This window comes from Ceratotherium simum, chromosome 22, assembly GCF_057802395.1.
Source record: "Ceratotherium simum simum isolate JZ-2026a chromosome 22, ASM5780239v1, whole genome shotgun sequence".
In the NCBI taxonomy this organism is placed as follows: domain Eukaryota; kingdom Metazoa; phylum Chordata; class Mammalia; order Perissodactyla; family Rhinocerotidae; genus Ceratotherium; species Ceratotherium simum.
In genome coordinates, this window is record NC_141921.1 from 31496549 (window position 1) to 31515674 (window position 19126).

The 19126-nt window shown below is 45.6% G+C and overlaps 1 protein-coding gene across 1 annotated transcript in view; it reads left to right on the forward strand.

Annotated features, from left to right (window-relative positions):
- The window catches only part of RHCE (Rh blood group CcEe antigens), a 36748-nt gene extending 21265 nt beyond the window's left edge, over positions 1-15483 (forward strand). The window contains exons 5-10 of the mRNA XM_087445754.1: positions 440-606; positions 2085-2222; positions 4499-4632; positions 10488-10567; positions 13939-14012; positions 15472-15483. Of these exons, the coding sequence (XP_087301880.1) occupies positions 440-606; positions 2085-2222; positions 4499-4632; positions 10488-10567; positions 13939-14012; positions 15472-15483 (605 nt within the window). The remainder of the gene's footprint in view (positions 1-439; positions 607-2084; positions 2223-4498; positions 4633-10487; positions 10568-13938; positions 14013-15471) is intronic.
- The last annotated feature ends 3643 nt before the right edge of the window (positions 15484-19126 follow it).

Here is a 19126-nt window from a genome sequence, read left to right on the forward strand (position 1 = left end):
ACAGGATGGGAAGAGAAGTGTAATAAAGTTGTGTTTTGCAAAACTGCAGTGAAAACGATGAACTCAGACTATTGGGAGAGCGTAGAGGAAATTGAGCGCTGAGCTCGACAGCAGGTGACTGAATATCAGGCCATGTGCTAAATGAAAGCAGCATGATAATTTTTTAAAATAAGTATTTGGCCATCACAGGCTGGGGTCAGGAGGCCTGGGGTGTGGTGACTTCAACTCTCTGGGCCTTAGTTTCCCTTCATGTAAAGTCAGCTGGGCCCTACCAACTTGAGAATTCAGAGAGGAGACATGACTGGCCCAAAGTCACATAACTAGGAAGTGACAAAACTGGGACTTGCCAGCTCCGGGATGCTCCTGTCTGAAGGCCCCAGAGCCTCAGGCTCTGGAGCAGGAGTGCCCGTTCCCGCCATCAACCCTCTCTGGCCCCCAGGCACCCTCTTCTTGTGGATGTTCTGGCCAAGTTTCAACTCTGCTCTGCTGGACTTGACAAACGAAAGGAAGAATGCCATGTTCAACACTCACTATGCTCTTGCGGTCAGCACGGTGACAGCCATCTCGGTGTCGGCCTTATCTAACCCCCGAGGGAAGATCAACGTGGTGAGGAAAGTTCTGCCCCTTGGGCAGCACTTGGGTCTTCTAGGCTGGACACACATATTCATGCCCTGTCCCACCCGGCACCAGCCCATGGGTTGGGAAAGAGCATGTGGGGTGATGGAGCCCTGCAGCCCTCCTGCAGTGTCATGGAGCATAAGAACACTGGGTTCTCACAATGGGCACTGGAACATAGGAGGCTGAAATGATCAAAGGCTCTCTGCGGGGAGTGCTTTAGTCCATTGGCATTGACATCACGTAGACCCAAGTTTGCACCCCATTTCTGCTGGTTATGAAAGCCAGCTACCATGAGCAAGAGTCAGCAGAGAAACTAGAATAGAATTAGGCAGCCTCTCCCCTTCCCCCAAGAAATCTCAAGAATGGAATGATCAGAAGTAAAGAAGTATGTTACCCTAGCCATGTGACCTTGGTCAAGCCACTTCAACTTTTGAGCCTCAACTGCCTCCTATGTAAAGTGCTCCGTGTGGAGTAAATGCCGGGCAGACATTAGCTGCTGTTGTCAGTGTAGCTGGGGGACCATGTGTGAGTTCCGGGGGTAGAGATGGTGAGAGGGTAGAGCTAAAGACGAAATAAGTCCCCGTGATGAACAGGGTGTGGGCTCAGCCAGCCAGAGGTGGTGGGAAAAGTCTAGACAGACAGCGAGGCCTGGAGTGGAGAGAATGTGGCCATGGATGACAGGTTAAAGGCACTAAGGGGAGGTGGGTGTCCCCACAGGTGAGTTCCATGGTGACAAGGAGTCTGGGATCAGACAAGGTGGGACATCCAGGGAGGCAGCTGTGGTCATCAGGTCAGGGAAGCCCAGAAGCTGGTCCCAGGGCCCAGAGCTCCAAGACCTGGTTAGAGTTGAGCGGGGCAGGGGGTAGTAGACTAAGAGCAAGGAAGGCTCAGTTCTAGAGGAAGGAAGGACAGCACAGACACGACCCAGCAACAAGGGCCGGTCATACAGGGCGGCCTAGGGCCCAAGTAGCCAATAATAATAAAAATAATAAAAACAACAATAATGGCTTCTATTTATTGGGCATTTACTCATATTCTGTACCAGGCACTGGGCTAAGGCTTTTACATGTGTTAATTCACTTAATTCTTACAATAACTTGTATTAAGTAGGTATAATCAAAACCCCATTCTTCTGGTAGAGAAGTCGGAGCACTGAGTGGTTACGTGCCCAAGGACGCATCACTTATCATTGTGAAGGTGGCTAGGATGCCGAGTAACTGCACTTTCAAGCTGATTCCCTAAATGCCTCCCAATCAGGGTGACTGGTCCCTGAGCCTGGGAAGCGGGGTGAGATAAGACCAGTGATAAAGGCCACGTAGTCTCAACGGTGGGGGGGACGGTTTCCGGATCAGTGAAGCAGGAAGGACATTGCAGCATTGCCTTGCTCCAGTTGGCTGAGTAACTTTGGGCAAGATGCTGTCCTCTCTGTGCCTCCCCTCATTTACCCACAAGTTATTTCTTTGCAGACTCATATCCACAATGCAGTGCTGGCAGGAGGTGTGGCTGTGGGTGCCTCGTGTCACCTGATCTCTTCTCCTTGGATCTCCATGGTGCTGGGCCTTGTAGCTGGGCTAATCTCCATCGGGGGAGCCAAATGCCTGCCGGTAAGGAGCTGGGCAATGAATACGCTCTGCTTTGCCTCAGACCAGCAGGACCCTGGGACTGCAGTGGGCCATGGTGTGGCGCCATGGGCTGCATTAGGCAGGTGTTGGCACTTTCTCAGGTTGGCTTCAAAGCTTGGGTGAGAGACCCGCCCGTGTGGGATGGTTCATTTGTTAGGATCTGGGGAGCTAGTAACAGAACCCATTCTAGCTTGCTCAGGTGTAAGGGGGAATTTAGTGTAAGGCTACTGGGATGTCAGAGAACCCAAGGACAGGGAGGCTGCTGGGAACCCAGAGATGGCTGGCGTCAGGGATGGGAGCATTGTGGGAGCCCAAGACGTCCCCGCTCTTCTTCTTCCTTTGCTTTTCCCGAATATCTGCTTTATTCTCACTCTGTAGACTTCCTTCCTCTTTTCCTGCTCCTACTCCTCGTGGTGGAATGCAGTCTCTCTTCAAGAAAGCAGCCAGCTAGAATCTCTTGGCCTCAATTCCAAGTTCTCTGGAGAAGGTGCTCATTAGTCTAACTTGGATAATGTGCCCATCTTTGGCTGGGGTGGGAGGTGGGGCATGTCCATATGTGGCTGCTGCCCATGAACCGTGTGAATGGGGTGGGAAGGGCAGCATCCAGAAGAAGGATGCTGCACTGAGAATCCAGGTCATGTCCAATTCTAATCATTTAGTTATTCTTCTAAGTGGATGGATTTTTCTTCCTTCAACATTCAACAGGTACCAATAATACCATAATACCACATTATAGCCAATTTGTTATAACACACTTCTAAGAGAAATATTTAGGAACAACAAATCCTCGTGGGTTTGAGGGCTTGATGGAGGAAAAAGGAATAGACTTTTGGATGGCTCAAGAGGCTGAATTTGGGTGAACAGTGGAATTCAGAGAGGCAGCTTCAACCCAAAATAAGGAAGAACTTACCAACAGTTTGATTTGACCAAAGATGGGGCAGTCTACTTTTCATCTTTGGAATGGGAACCAATGTCTTTTATTTTCTCTGGCTCGGAGGCCCTATGATGAAAGGAGGAAGGGCACAGCAAAAAATGCATAAGTTATCATCAGGCTCAGTGTCCATTACTTTCTCTGTGCCTCAATATCTTTGATTCTATCACTGGGGGAATGATTCAAAGATGATTCATTCATTCATTCAGCACATATGTTTTGACACTTATCCTGCTTCCCAAGCTATAGTGTAGCGAGAGAAATGGACAAATTAACACATCACGGTGTGATAACAGCTACAGAAGCCCATCTAAGCTAGCCTGAGATGGGTCAGGAAATGCTTCCCAAAGCAGAGGATGTCTCAGCCAAGTGTTGACAGATAACGAACATTAGCCAGGCAAAGAGACGGGCAATGTATTCCAGGCAGAAGGAACAGTGTGTTCAACGGTGTGAAAAAGCATATGGCCCAGCAGGGAAGTAGAAACATTTCTGTGGCTGAAGCAAAGGGTTCACTTGGGAGTGAGGTAGGACCAAAACCTTGAGAGATGGGAGATGCTCAGCTATATCTCTTGGGCTGGTTGAGGAGTCTGGGTTTTTATTCTGAAGACAATGGGGATTCTAAGGAGGGAACTAACCTGATTGAATATGCATTTGTATCCACATCTGTTGGCTCAAGGCCAGCTGGGAGGCTAAGAGGTGAGGTAGCAGCAGCGCTGAATGGGAGTCTGGAGATGTGGCCAGATTCTTTTCTTCTGACTTTTCTTCTAATCAGCCGTGTTGTCTTTGAGATGGCATGAGTTGAGTTAGACCAGCCGTGTTGTCTTTGAGATGGCATGAGTTGAGCTAGACCAGTGGGTCTCAATCACTCCCCAGAGACATTTGACAATATCTGGAGATATTTTTTATTGACACAAGGTGGGGGGGTGCCGCTGGCATCTAGAGGGTACAGGCCAAGGATGCTGCTACGCATCCTACAATGCTTAGGACGGCCCCCCTCACAACACAAAATTATCTAGCCCAAAAGGGGCCAGACCTTTGCTATTCAAAGTTTGGTCCATGGACCAGCAGCATTGGCATCACCTGGGACTTTGTTAGAAATGCAGAGTCTCAGGCCCCAGACACCCCCCCCCCCCCAAATCCGACTCTGCATTTTAACAAGCTCCCCAGGTGACATGAGTGCACACTCAGGTCTGAGAAGCTCTTCTTTAGGTGAGCCTAATGCCCATCCCCCTTTAGCAGACCTGGATGCCAAGGACCTGTGAAAAGCGTGGGTAGGGACTATCAGTCTCATGTGTAGATCTACTTATCATGACGCGTTTGTCCCCAGGTGTGTTTAAACCGCAAGGTGGTGATCCACGACAGCTGCGGCGTGCACTACACCTTCGGCTTGCCGGGTCTGCTCGGAGGGATCGCCTACATCGTGCAGATGGTGCTACATGCCAGCTGGGCCGGGGATCCCATGTGGGTCACTTGACTTACCCTCTGAACACTCCCATCCAATTCAGGAAGAAATGTGCCTGGAGCCCTGAGCCGGGGTGCATGCTTTCAGGCACAGGGATTCAGCAGGCCTCAGGGAATGTTTGTTGGCCGACTTATTCAGAAGTTCTGCCCAGCCCCTACCTTGTGTGGAGTCATCACCTCTCCAGGCCACTTCTTTTCAAAAAGGGAAGCTTAGGGGCAGGGCAGAAGCAGACAGTCCTGAGGTCCCCCAAATGTAGACAGAGCGGGTCAGTCAGGCCCACGCCGGATGAATCCGTTTTTCAATCCCTGATGGTTTAGGTCATGGTGAAGAGGGTGCCGTGGAGCCAGACTGGTCTTCACCTCTTACCAGGTGGGCATGCTGCCTAACCTGTCTGAGCCTCGGTCGCCTGATTGTAAATGAAGATAATGATAGTAGCTCCCATCATAGGGCTGTTGGAAGCTACTTGAGGCCAGGCGCTGTATGATACGTTCAGGTAGGAAAATGCTAAGCACAGTCCATCCCTGAGGCCCAGAGAGGTAAGGGGCTTGGCCAAGGTCTCACTGTGAGGTGGGAGCATGAGCCTCTGGACCAGAGACAGATCCTGTGCCCTCCAGACAATGGACAGCAGTGATTGGTTTGACACACTAGAACCCTGGGTGTCACCTCCTGGAGGTTGTGCTAGTATCTTCTGGATGTGGCTCACAGAAAATGAAGGTGACTTGGGCACGATACAGGGATAGATTTTTCTAGATGAACTAATATAGTGATAATAATATTACTGATGATAATCACTACTGTTTATTGACTGCTTTCTAAGTGTTAGGCATTATGCTAAAATCATTACATGCAACATCTCATTTAATCCTCACAACCACGCTGTGGGGTATTATTATCATACTCTAAGAAATGATACTTAGGGGGAGTTATCTGCCCAAGGTTGCTTGGCTGGAATCTGGCTGTAAGGGTGGTGAGCACCTGAAGTCAGTGATGAGGAGCTCGTCGTGTTTGGAGGTATCTCAGAGAATCATGGAGGGCTGGATCCCTTATAGCTCTGACCACAGAGAAGACCATAGCCCCAAATGATAGGAATCATATATGGGCAGGTGAGACATCCCTCCTCGAGCTGCTTGGAGTGAGGAGGATCCCACTTGGGGGTGGGGAGGGGATGGTCTGTGTGAAGCAAAGCATCTCAGTCATGGGCTCCAGTGCCGTGCCTACCACTGCTTTAATAGCCGTGCGACTCTTAGCAACTCCTTTCCTCTCTCTGGGCCTCTGAGTCCCCCTCCAAAAATGAGGGTTGTTCTAGCAGGGTCCCAAGCCCAGATGCCTGTAGGGGCCAGGCAGGTAAGGTAAAAAATGGAACTAGAGAGGGGAGGCTGAGAAACGGTGGGCAGTTGATCTCCAGCGCCAGGTAACTGTTACTGTGCAGGGACCCAGGCTGTGTCACCAGATCTAATGACTTTTCAAGAGAAGCCAGGAATCCAGAGTTATGCATGCACTTTCCCAAGCACTGGCAAAAGATTCAAAATTGTTAGTGTGGGCCAAATTCTGCTCATGGGCTGCCAACCTGTTACTTCTAGACCAGTGACAATTCTAGCTCACCAGTTCTGTGATTCTGTGGCTCTCCTAGAACAGTGATCCTCAACAGCACCAGCATCACCTGGGAACTCGTTAGAAATGCAAATCATACCCCATGCCAGGCCTGCTCAATTAGAAATCTGGGGGTGGGGCCCAGTGGTCTGTGTTTTAACAAGCTCTCTAGGTGATTCTCATGCAAGCTTGAGTTTGAGAACTACTGGCCTAGGGAAAAAAAAAAAATCAGGCCACCAATGGTGTGCTGCTAAAGACTTAACCACCGGCTCTCCAGGAAAACAAAGCCCTGACTTAGAGCATTTGCTGATTTCTATGGTGCAAATACTCCCACCCTGGTCAATTTCAAGCATCAAGTTGACATCTCTGACCATGGAGTTGGGAAGAGATGAGAACAACTGGTCAGTGAGCCTGTGTGAGCTGGCTCCGGCATACCTCTGCAAGTAAACGCTCATCAGGATGACAGTGGAGGACCAAGCAAAAGCCCTCTCTCCTCTGCAGGAACCTGGCAAAGGGAGAGGCAGAGTAATAGCGATGATCTCTCTTGGGGAGGCCTTTGGTCTGTTGGAAGTAAAAGGACAGGCTTCAGGGAGAGACAGACATTTACCAGTTATATGACCTTAGGCCTGGTCTTCAAACTCTCTTTAAGTCTCAGTTTTCTATCTGTAAACGGGATAATAAGGTCTACGTCTCAAGGCTGCTGTGAAGATTCAGTAACACATAGTAATTAAAGGGCTCAGGACAGTGCTTGGCATGCAGTAAATACCCAACACATGGCCCCTTTCTTTATGATGATGCTTGATGCTGCTGCTTCCATAGGAGGGGCATCGTATATAGTGGAAAGACGGAGAAAGGGCTGAGCTGGCGGTCAGAATACTTCACGTGGAGCGTGAATCGGCTACTTTATTAGCTTGGTGTCACTGGGCAAGTCAGGTGACTTTTCATTCAGTCTGCAAATGGTATTTGCCAATTTCCTATTCAGGTGAGCGAATGTGAATGAGTTAGATGCTGTGCTCAGAGGTGGGTGGAGCGTTTCTCACAAATTGTGGCATTTTAAGTGGTGTGAAGACACACTTAAAGAACACTGAATCATGCAGTGCAGATGCTCTTTTTCAATTCTCATACAATCCTTTGACTGCATCAGGGAGAAAGTCTCCATTTAGTGCTGAATGTCTCTGCAGCCTTCTGACACTGGCTGACCTCTGGTGTGGACGACAGCAGAGGAAGCCTCAGGCTGGGAGACTTGCCCAGGCTGCCACGTCTGGGGGAGATTTTAGCAATGTTTTGTTTTCTTTGTATCTCTTTTTACAGTTACCTCCCATTTCTCTTCTATTTGCACTGGTGACACAAAGTTTCCTTTTAAATTCATTTATTTAAATATAAAAACGTCTATTTAAAGAAAAATATTTTCTTAAAAAATAGTATCCCTGGAATGCCAATATGGCCAAATTTGTGAAGATGACCCTCAAATGCTGAAATTTGGGAAAGATCTGGCCGGCCTTTGTGGGTAGACAGATCTGCCTGGTTTGAATCCCCAGAGCCACCCATTCCAAGCGGCGTGACATTGGAACGCTTGGTCCACTTTCCTAACCTGGACCTCCCCATTTGTGAAACAGGGGCCCTAACAGCTTGCTCACGGGGCTGCTGTGGGGATCATGTGAAATCAGACGGTAAAGCATCAGCCGAGGGCCTGGCACGGGGGACCCACCCTGCGTGGAAGTGTTACTCTGTCAATTTCTTCTTCATCCATGTCTGCTTTCGGATGGCATCAGGATAGAGTGAACTGTGGGCTGGCAGTCAGCGGATTTGGGTTTAGCTTCTATTCTGCTACTTAATATTACTTTTAAAAAAAATTTTTTTTGTAGTATAATCTACATCCAGAAAACTGCAAATATCATAAGGGTACCACTTGATGAATCTTCTGACACGCCCATGCGACCAGCACCCAGAACTCCTTCATGTCCCAGCCCGAGACAATCACTCCTCTGACTTCTGACAGATCGACCAGTTTTGCCTGCTTTTGTCCTTTATATACATGGACTCATACGGGAAGTCTGTGTTCTTGTGTGCCTGGCTTCAACATTGTAGTTCACCTGTGTTGTTGAGTATCTCTGTAGATTGTTCATTTGCATCAGGGTATAGTGTTGAATTGTGCTTGGGTTTAATTTATAAAGGTGACTGAGTGACTCCATGGAGAGGTCAATGTCATTGAAAGGAAAGTTTAATGTTACTCACAGTTCCCCTGGAAGTGAGAGACACAGCACACCACGCAGGGCCACATGAAACCTTAGCACACGCAGGGACAGGGCAGCAGGAGCGAGGAACTGAGACTATGCTTTAGGACTATCGTGGTGGGGTGTAATGAGGTGGGGACGTCCTCTACTGGGCAGAAAGTGAAAATCCGTATTTTAGAGTTTGTGGTTGGGGGGGTTGTAAGATGAGTTTTGTGCTCTCACGAAAGCTGACTTGCAAGAGAGAGAGGTAAACAACTTTGGCCATTAGTTTGGCCCTGTGATAAAAGAGTGCCATGCAGACAAACACAAAATCTAAGAAAACACAGTTAAAACAAGTGTTCCATTGTGTGGCTACAGCACAATTTATTCATCTGTTATTGATGAGCATTTGGGTACTTTCCAGTTTGGAGCTATTACGAACATTCTAGTATTGCTGCTATAAACATTCTAGCACTTTTTTTTTTTTGAACATACGAATGCACTTCTGTTGATTATATATCTAGAAGTGGAATTGTTGGATCATACAGTATTCATACGATCCGCTTTAGTGACACTACCAGTTTCCATGGTGGTTTGCGCCAATCTAATCACCAGTAGTACATGAGAATTCTCTTTACCCGCTATAGTGGCTAACACTCCATATTTTCCTTCTTTTTGATTTTATCCATTTAGGCATCAAACTTATTGTTTAATTTTAATTTCCCTGGTGACTAATTAAGTGGAGTACTTTTCATATGCTTTTTGGACATTTGAATATCTCCTCTTGTGAAATGTCTGTTCATGTTCTTTTGCCCACTTATCTATTGGGCTGTTCTGCCTTTTTCTTATTGATTTGTAGGAATTCTTTATATATTCTGGATATAGGTCCTTTGTCAGATATATGTATTGTGAATATCTTCTCCCATTTTATGGGTCATCTTTCACTTTTTTTTTTTTTCCGATTAGCCCTGAGCTAACATCTCTTGCCAATCCTTCTCTTTTTTGCTGAGGAAGATTGGCCCTGGGCTAACATCCATGTCCATCTTCCTCTGCTTTATATGGGCTGCTGCCACAGCATGGCTTGACAAGCGGTGCGCAGGTCCGCACATGGGATCTGAACCCCTGAACCCCAGACCACCAAAGCGGGGCATGTGAACTTAACCACTATGCCACCTGCCCAGCCCCATCTTTCACTTTCTTGATGGTGTCTTTTGATGAACAGGAGTTCTTAATTTTTTTTTTGTTGGTGAGGAAGATTAGCCCTGAGCTAACATCCGTGCCCATCTTCCCCCATTTTGTATATGGGACACCGCCACAGCGTGGCTTAATGAGCAGTGCATAGGTCTGCGCCTGGGATCCGAACCCATGAACCCCAGGCCACCGAAGCAGAGCATGCAAACTTAACTACTATGCCACCATGCCAGCCCCAGAAGTCCTTAATTTTAATGTAGTCCAGTTTATCATTGTTCTCTTTATGTTTAGGTCTTCTGTGTCCTGATTAACAAATCTTTGCCTACTGCAAGGTCATGTAGATGTCCTCCCAGGACCCCCTAATAATTTAAAGTGAAGTCCTGGGGTTGCCTTGAAGGAGAGAGGACAGAGAAGTATGTTCAAGGGGGGGTGGGCAGGAGAGATGAGTCTGATAGCCAAGCTGTACCCCACCTTGCCCTGATAGAAATAAAGCAAGCCTTCATCTTTAACTGCCTAATGAGGAAACTCGGGGCTCTGAGAGAGCACTACCTTGCCCACGTAGCTAGTGACAGAACTGGGACTTGAACTTGGGTTCTCTGATTCCTGGTCTAGTTCATTATCCACGGGATCTGAGGATTAAAGTAAGCCAAAGAGGGTCTTGGAATCCCCCCTTACCCCCTACATGTCTGCATGGCTTTGTGGGAACATGACAGGCGAATGTACCGCCTGGGGAGAAGACGCTTGTTCTCCTGATGACCCTTCCTGACAGTGTCACTACTGATGCAAACAGTCCTTTTTGATGCCAGTGACCTCTGTAGCCTGATGCCTGAATGTGACTATCTCTGCTTTGTCATTTCTAGGATCGGCTACCAGGCGCTCATTGACGTCGGGGCACTGAGCTGGGTCATGGCTGTCGGTATGGTATCTGGTCTCCTAACAGGTCAGTGTGAGAGCACCCTTCTTCTGCCATTGCCCAGGGCGCAGGGCCTGGGGCCAGAGTGCACCTGCCTGATGGCTGGGTGTACATGTGCCCATATGAACTGACCCCCTCAGCTCCAGCCAAATGAAGCAAAGTGCTTGGACCTTGATTGAAAAACAAACACAGGGGCCGGCCCGGTGGTGCAGTGGTTAAGTGCATATGCTCTGCTTTGGTGGCCTGAGGGTTCGCAGGTTCGGATTCCGGGCATGCACTGACGCACCGCTTGTCAAGCCATGCTGTGGCGGTGTCCCATATAAAGTAGAAGAAGATGGGCACAGATGTGAGCCCAGGGCCAATCTTCCTCGGCAAGAAGAGGAGCATTGGCATCGGATGTTAGCTCGGGGCTAATCTTCCTCACATACACACAAAAAAAACCCAAACACAGAATCACATCATTTCGGAACTGGCAAGGCCCTCAGAGGTCACCTGCTGCAGATGTGGACTCTGAGAGCCAGGGAAAGGAAGAGACTTTCCCGAGGTTATAAGTAGGGATGAATGATGACATTGCGGCCTCTTGAGCCCGGGGCTGGTGATTTCACTCAGTTTTGTACAGAAGGCCAAGGAGAACCTTATACCAAAAATTTTACCTTTTATTCCCTGAGGACATCCATAATATTATTTTGTTCAGCAAATACTTATTCAGTATCTACTATGAACCAAGCATTGGTCTCAGGCACTTAGGGACGCAGTGGTGAACAAATGAATTCCCTGACTTTGCGGAGCTGATATTCCAGTTCGGGAGGGGCGTTTGAGAATAAACAAACAAATAAATGTTAACTATGTCAAAAGGCAATAAGTGCTATGAAGAGAAATAAATCAGGGAGGGGAAGATAGAGTAGTTGTGAGGGTGGGGTGCTCTTTTAGAAGGGTGGGAAGGGAAGGCCTATCTGATAAACTGAACTTTAAGCAGAAATCTGAATGGAGAGAAGGAGGGAGACAAATCATGTGTTTATTTTGGAGAAGAGCATTCCAAGAAAAGGGACAGCAAGTGCAAAGGCCCTGAGGCAGGAGCATGCTTTGCAATGTTTGGGGAACAGCAAGGGGGTCAGTGTAGCTGATGTGGATAGAGTGAGGGGGAAAGCGATAGGGGTTGAGGACAGAGTGGTAGCAAGAAGCAAGATCATTCTGAGAGATGGGAAGCCATTGGAGATCTTTAAACAGAGGAGTAAAGTAGGTTTTTGCTCCTGCAATATGACAGAACAGCAAAGAATCTTGGGAGGTTACTCATTTGCCAGTCTTACTTATGTGCTAGATGAATCACGCATTCTGTCCAGAACTGTTCATTTTTATTCTACAAGCAAACAGCTTTTATTGGTTAGACACTCATTATTGTGTCCCTAAGCAGGGAGTGAATGACAAATAAGAGACAAAATGACATAAGCAGACACCAAAGAGTTGTGGGACCTTGGGCATATCGTTTTACTCTCTCTGGGCCGTGGCTGGCTTTTCTGTAAAATGAAAGGATTACGGTAACAAATCATTTGGCTTCCTTTTAGCTCTAAAACATGGATGAAGGTACTTTTTGGAGTTACCTGGGTAGTTTTAGAGAGTAAGATTGACTAGAATTGCTTTAATGTACCAATTGGCCTCAGCTTTCGACAGAGTCTGAGTATTCATGAAATACAGATGGGAAAAATGCTCCCTCCCCAAGTTTACATTCTATCCATCCATGGTGGCAGTCCCACCCCAAGTACGGTTGCCAGATTTAGCAAGTGAAAATATAAGGCGCCGATTTTTTGAATTCAAAATTTAATTGAGCATCCTGGATTTTATCTGGCAACCCTGCACTGGGCTCTCACATCATTTACCATCATCACTGGTCTTGACAAAGTGACACTGACCTGCACTGTCTTGCAAAGCACCTGGGAGGGCTTTTCTTATGCTTTACTGGGGTCAAAAAAGAGAACAGAGGAAAAGACACTTATATTACTCCTTTAAGAGTTCAGACCAATGAGCTTTCCTTTTTCCACGTTGCTTTGGACAAAAGGGAACTGGTGATTAAAAAGAACTTGCACAGTGGAAGGGGAAAGAGGCTCCCAAGCAGCCAAGATAGCACCCGTTGACCTCCTAAAGCTGAGCATTTTACTCATAAAGAGACCCCCTTAACTGGAGCCTGTCTATACTTATTTAAGAAACAATCCTATTAAGTATGATTATTGGGTTTCCTGGTTCAGGCAGATTAGAAATAGCAGAGTAGAGATGGAATAGGTTTCTAGAGGTAAGGCACAACAGTAGAAGTTTGAAGTGAAAGCAGAGAGCCTAACAGAAAAATAGAAATTCTTAAAACCAGACTCTAGAACACGAAAAGCTTGGGCTGCCGAGAAGAGGCCAGCAACCCTCAGCAGCTATATACCTTCTCTGCATTGTACAGCACATTTCATAAATGGTTGTTCCTAGCAACGGTTCTGATTAAGAAAAAAAAAAATCAAAATGCATTCAGTGTTGTCTCACAAGACAAGAAAATATAATATATTTTAGATGGATTTTCATCAGTGATGAGTAAGCCTCAGCTATCTCGAGGATTCACGTAGGCGATAGAGATCATTTCTGAGTAACGCTAGCTAAATGAGGTGTGCTGATCGCACCATACATGCCAATATCAGTTAAAGGCGTGCATTACAAAAGGAAAATGTGAATAAGCACACGTCTACTCTTGTTAATCTTACTATTTAATACATTGAGATCGATCATCCTTAAAAATACACTGATAAGTCTATCAGTGGTATTTCCCTGCTTCATGTGAAATGTTAAGTGCTCACTTAACTGTCGCCTGGGAAATTCAGCAGACTTTGCGCGGCTGAGGGAATGCATAGGGCCAAGCTCTCTGGGCAGAGGCTGCACAGATGAAAAGAACAGGCACAAAAGCAAGTTATTATAAACTACTTTCCTAGCTACACAAGTGGAATCTTTAGCTGAGGTTGCCAGGAGTTTATTGGAGCCGGTGTCCAGGGATCCACAGGGGCGCCTAATTTGAGTCGCTCTCCATGGTAGCTCTTGTGTTTTACATGGATCAGCTTCTGAGTGGGAGCACTGTCTGGCAGGGCCCCTCTATTCCGTCTTGGGAAGCGTGTCAGATTTGTGGCTATCATATACCTCTCAGTGTAATCGAGATCTTTTGGAGATAACTGCTCTTGCCAATTCCTTTTAAAAGATGTCTGTAGAATTAATTAAGCTGGTGCAGGAAGGACAGTGCTTCAATTTGTCTGTCTCCTGGTTGTGGAAGGAAAAAGGATTTTTGTTGATATCATAGTTGATATAGGATATTTTGATTAATTTTGAGATAACAAATGCTGTGCTCCAAATATTTAACATTTAATTATGAATTTAAACAGGTTGTCTCTTAAAACTCAAAATATGGAAAGCACCTCATGAGGCTAAATATTTTGATGACCAAACTTTCTGGAAGGTAAGATTTTTAACCTATTAATTTCATAGATTTTGAGTGAATGAACTTAAAAAAATATCTGTGTATATATGTTAACTTGGTGTTTATGCGAGTAACATAAAACACAAAGGAAAATGAAGAACATTGGGGGAGGAGCAAATCCATGATGCATGTGTGCATGTGTGTGTGCGCGTGTTGGTGGGGGTGGGAGGTGGCAAAGGTGACCATTTCTCTGATGCCTCAAAGTCATTGAGGGTCAGGGATGAGAAAACTGTCGCTGGCCACGCTTCTCCCCATCTGGAGTCATCAAAGTGGGCAAATAGTTTGATATGAAGGTGATAGAATCCTGCAATGCAAGAGCCAGAAGGAACCACAGGGGCCAGCAAGTCCAATCCCCCATTTCACAGAAGCTCCCAGTGGAGCCACGACTCTCCAAGCTCTCACAGGATGTGCGTGGCAGAACTGAATCTAGAACATAGCTTTTGATAAATGATAGCTAGTGGACACAAGAAAACTTGTAGTATAGGAGTCTGGAGTCATTTAGCCGAGGGACCTAGAGCTCAAACAACTCAGCTGCTGCTGAGGGTTTCTGTTACACTGTAGCATTTGTTGTCATGACTGGGCTAGAAACAAGGTCAGAGTTCATACCCTGTCACCCCACTGCCCTCCTCCCTTTGACCTACACTCACAGTTCACAAAGCACTCGGATGTCTGTCACCTTAGGTATTCTTCCAGTTGACGCTGAGGTTGGCTGGGCAAGCAGGGATCAATATTGCCAAGTCATAAATGGGAAGCTGGGGCCAACAGAAGTCAGGCTAATGCCCAGCATCACATCTTTCTGAGTGGCAGAGACAAAACCAGGAACCAGGCCTTCTGAGTCCCAGGCCCATCCTTTCTCCACCCAGCATGCCAAGATACTGACCACTAAAGGGACAGAAAACCAGCCTTATTATGGGTGTTGGCATTTGTGTCTATAGGGGCACAACAGAGAGAACCAACAGATAGAACCTGCCTTCTCTCCTTTTCCTCCTCCTTCATCTCCTTTTCTCTTTCCTCCTCTTCCTCAAACAGCTTTATGGAGGTAGAATTGACAAGGAACTGCACATATTTAAAGTATACAATTTGATACATACAAACATATTTATATGTCCATGAAACCATCACCACAATCAAGATAATGAACACATTCACCACCACTAAACAATTCCTCGTGCCTCCTTGAAACTCCTCCCTCCCTACGCCAACCCGTTCCACCCCCAGGCAACCACTGAACTGCTTTCTGTCCTACGGATTGGTTTACATTTTCTATAATTTTATATAAATGGAATCACACAGTACATGCTCTTTTTCTGGCTTCTTTTACTCAGAGTAATTATTCTGAGAGTCATCCATGTTGTTGCATGTAACCTGCCTGATCTTGCACCAACTTCTCTCTACAGCCCTTGGCTCTTGGCCTCTCCCAACAGCCGGTCTCTCCCAGTTAGTCCCCTGAAGGTGTTCTTACCCCTTTAGCAGAAGCAGGGTAATCTAGTGACAGGCCTTAGAAAGCTGTTATAATCCATCCATTCATCCCACAAGTATTTATTAAGCAACTATTCTATACCACGCACTCCGCTAATTAACCAGGGGCACCACAAACACGACAAATATCCAGCTCAATTATTTGAGTAGTAATAAATATTTGCTGAATAAATGAAGGAATCTGAGGAACGCCACCTAGCACTAGCCCCTGCAGCAGCAGGTGAAATGGAACGAGTGTGTACCCGGAATGAGAAGACCTGGATTCCAGTCACCAGCCTGCAAGGTATCATATAGGCACATTCCTTGACCTCTCTCACTGGTAAAATGAGAATAGTAATCTTTGTGCCACCTCACTGGATTGTTTTGAAGATCAAGTGAGATAACAATGAGATAACTACATTCTGTGAAACGCAAACCACCCCGTGAATGTGAAAGTTTATTACTTGGGGTTTAGCCAACCACGAAGGAATGTGTAAGCATAATAGCTGTCAGGTTTTGCAAGCCTACTGTTTCCGATTTTGTGCTAATTGCTTTTCAGTATTATCTGATTTTATCCTCACAACAACCCTGCACAAGAGTAAGTATCCCCATCTTAAAGATGACGAGTAACTTGTCCAAAATGACAGAGCTAGTAAACAGAACAGGAGGAATTTGAATTGGAGTCTGTTTGGCTCCAAAGACACAGCACGTGTGTATGTGTTCAGGCAGCTACTGGAGAACAGTTATTTCTCCCCCACTCTTCTGATTTAACTTTCTTACAGCTGAGTAGAACAGTTTATTCAGCAGTATAACACAGTTTGCATTTGAAAAGCCAAATATCCATTAAAGAGGCAAGAATTCAAACATCCAAAGCTGATAAATCCAGTGAGTTTTTTTTTTTTTTGTAATTCATCCAAAAAGAAATTTTAAACACTATTGAATGTCCTTATTGCATTTATAGAACCAGACTGCTGGGGGTTGGAAGGGACATTCCTTCACTGGCTGCTCAGACCATGCCTGGCACTTCCTGGGATAGGGCACTCACCACTCCCCAAGGGCACCCATCTCATCCTGGGATGGTTCTGCTAAGATGCACTCATTCATTAATTCCATTAAATGCATTACCTAATATGTTACAGAGCTCTTGTGTGAAGAGCTGGAGAGACACATCTAAATAAAATATAGTTCTAGTTCTCAAGGAGCTACATATACCTATCCTCTATCTTCCTGTCGATTATAATGATCCTAAATCAGATACTGATTTACAGAAATTCAGCTTAACACAATTTTTCATGTCATGTGCCTTCACTAAGAGAATAAATTGCTTCCTTCAACTCTTTATTTGAATTTAATAGGCCATGGATTTTATTTCATGCTCTCCAAAGCACAAGAAGCCACTGATATCCACTTATTAAAATTAATTCCACAGTTAACCTTTCTGGAGAAAGGAACTTTTTTTGCAAGTCTACTGTGGACAGGCCCCTGTTCTGAGTATCATGTGGGAGTGCAGAGAAACTAGGGTTTTAACCCCTCAGAAGGACGGGATCTTTATATGTGCACAGCTCTATCAATTAGATGCTACATGAGTAACCCTGGCCGTAGCTGCTGGAAGAACGGGAGGGGGATGTCTTGATGCTGGGGAGGTCGGGAAAATGGAACTTGAAGTTGTGTTGGATTTGGCTAAGCGGCAGGATGTGAAAGGCATCCCAAGCAAGGGGAAGATTGTGAGCAAGAACAGGTGATGCTTGAAGCAACCTGGCTCAGCGGAGAGTGGGTAGGAGGAAGATCAAGGGTGGGCTAGAGCCGCCTGCAGCGTCCTCCAGGCAACGGTAAGCTCCCGCAGGTTGAAGTGCGGAAATGATGCAATGAAATGAATGTCTGAGAGTTGAGTAGAGTGACAGGCTCAAGCATGTAGGATGGATTCTGAAATGAGTGCGATATGCCGAAGATCATCCATTGGCTTCTGAGCAAGTATTTGCAGTTTATTTTTTAAAGGATTTTATTGCCAAGAAATATAAACACCACCATTTTGGCAGAAAAACACAACAAAATGTGTTAAGAGTTCCTCCTGCTGTTTTATGCAAAATCTCAAAACCTAGCCTTGTCACCCTGGTATCACCCCTGCTTCTGATTTAAAATAAATGTTCCAGACACACAGTGAGGGTCCAACAAATGCTCGTTCAACTCAAATGAGGAGAGCTAGCTTTTAAAGCAAAAGGGGAAAACAGATTAGGAGGCTGCCAACTGACTCCTCCCTCTTGGAGAGGCCCAGGGAAAAGAGCATGTTCTAGGAGGAAGATCTGAATTCTAGTCTAGCTCACCCACTGGCAGGCTGGTGCCCTCAGGCAAGTCACTTTACTTCTCTGGGGCTTTTTCCTGACTTGTGAAATGACATCAAATCCCACATTCTGGATTCAGACAGATCTGGGTTCTGCCACCTCTAGCTCTGTGATCTCTCAGAGCTTCAGTATCCCCATCCCTGAAATAGAGATGAAAATAGCAATGTCTCACCAGGCTGTTGCAAGGACTTAAAGGAGATAATGTGTGTGAAATGTTAGCACATTGATCCATAGAAAACACCCCATAAATGTTAGCTACTCTGATTTCCAGTTGTAGAATTTTGTGATCTCAGCTACTCAACATGCAGTGATGTTGTATGGCAGGGTGTAACATGGTGCAACTCAGGATATATTCAGCTTGCAGAAGACCCAAAGACCTCAGAACAAACTCTTGAAAGACTGTCATGTAGAAGAGGAAAAATATTTTTTCTATGCTTCTCCAAAGAATTTAACTAGGCCCAGTGGGCAATGCAGTATAAATTGCTAACAATGTGAAGTGTCTGCAAAATGGAATGAGCTACTTCATACGGTAGTGAGTCCCCTGTCACTGGAGGCATTCAAACAAAAGCCAGACGACTGTTTATCAATGATCAATGTAAAGAGCTATATGAAATTAGATCTAAGAGCTCTTCCAATTCAGATTTTATGAAAAAACCTCTAAGGCCTTTGTGATGAGACATTTTGATGAATGTAAGTTTCAAAAGATCAAGCCAGAATCAATATGTATTCAAATTTTAAGAGTATAAGGGTTCCTCTGTAATTAAAAACGTTTGCTTTGCTTTTACAGTTTCATCATTTGGCTAGTGGATTTTAAGCAGAAGCATCCAAGGAAAACAAGGCCTGTGTGAAAACAAGACAATTTCCTTTCACTGTTACCCACCTTTTTTTGTGTGCAACAAACACTCGTTACAGCAAAGTCTCCTTATGTACAATGAAACAAGGTCAGAGGTAGATTTGATATTAAAAATAAAAGACCAAAAACTTATTTAAGTGGTAATTTCATAATAGTTTTAAATAAATGTTTGGTTTCATTAAAGATGATACTATCAATATTTTCTTGGGTGCAGACACATAATTAAGGTTTTGGTTCAATTTTATTGACAGTTCTTAGATTCCTTCTCATACTTAATAAAGTATGTCACCCCATTAACCCTTGTCTACATCAGCAGAGCAGACGATACAAAACAGGGAAAAATTAAGAACTCACTTATATTTAGTCCTGTAATGCAGACGTTATGTTTTTATTCCAGCAGGTTCACAAGGCAGTTCTCATTCCCCGAGCACATTCTGAATTTA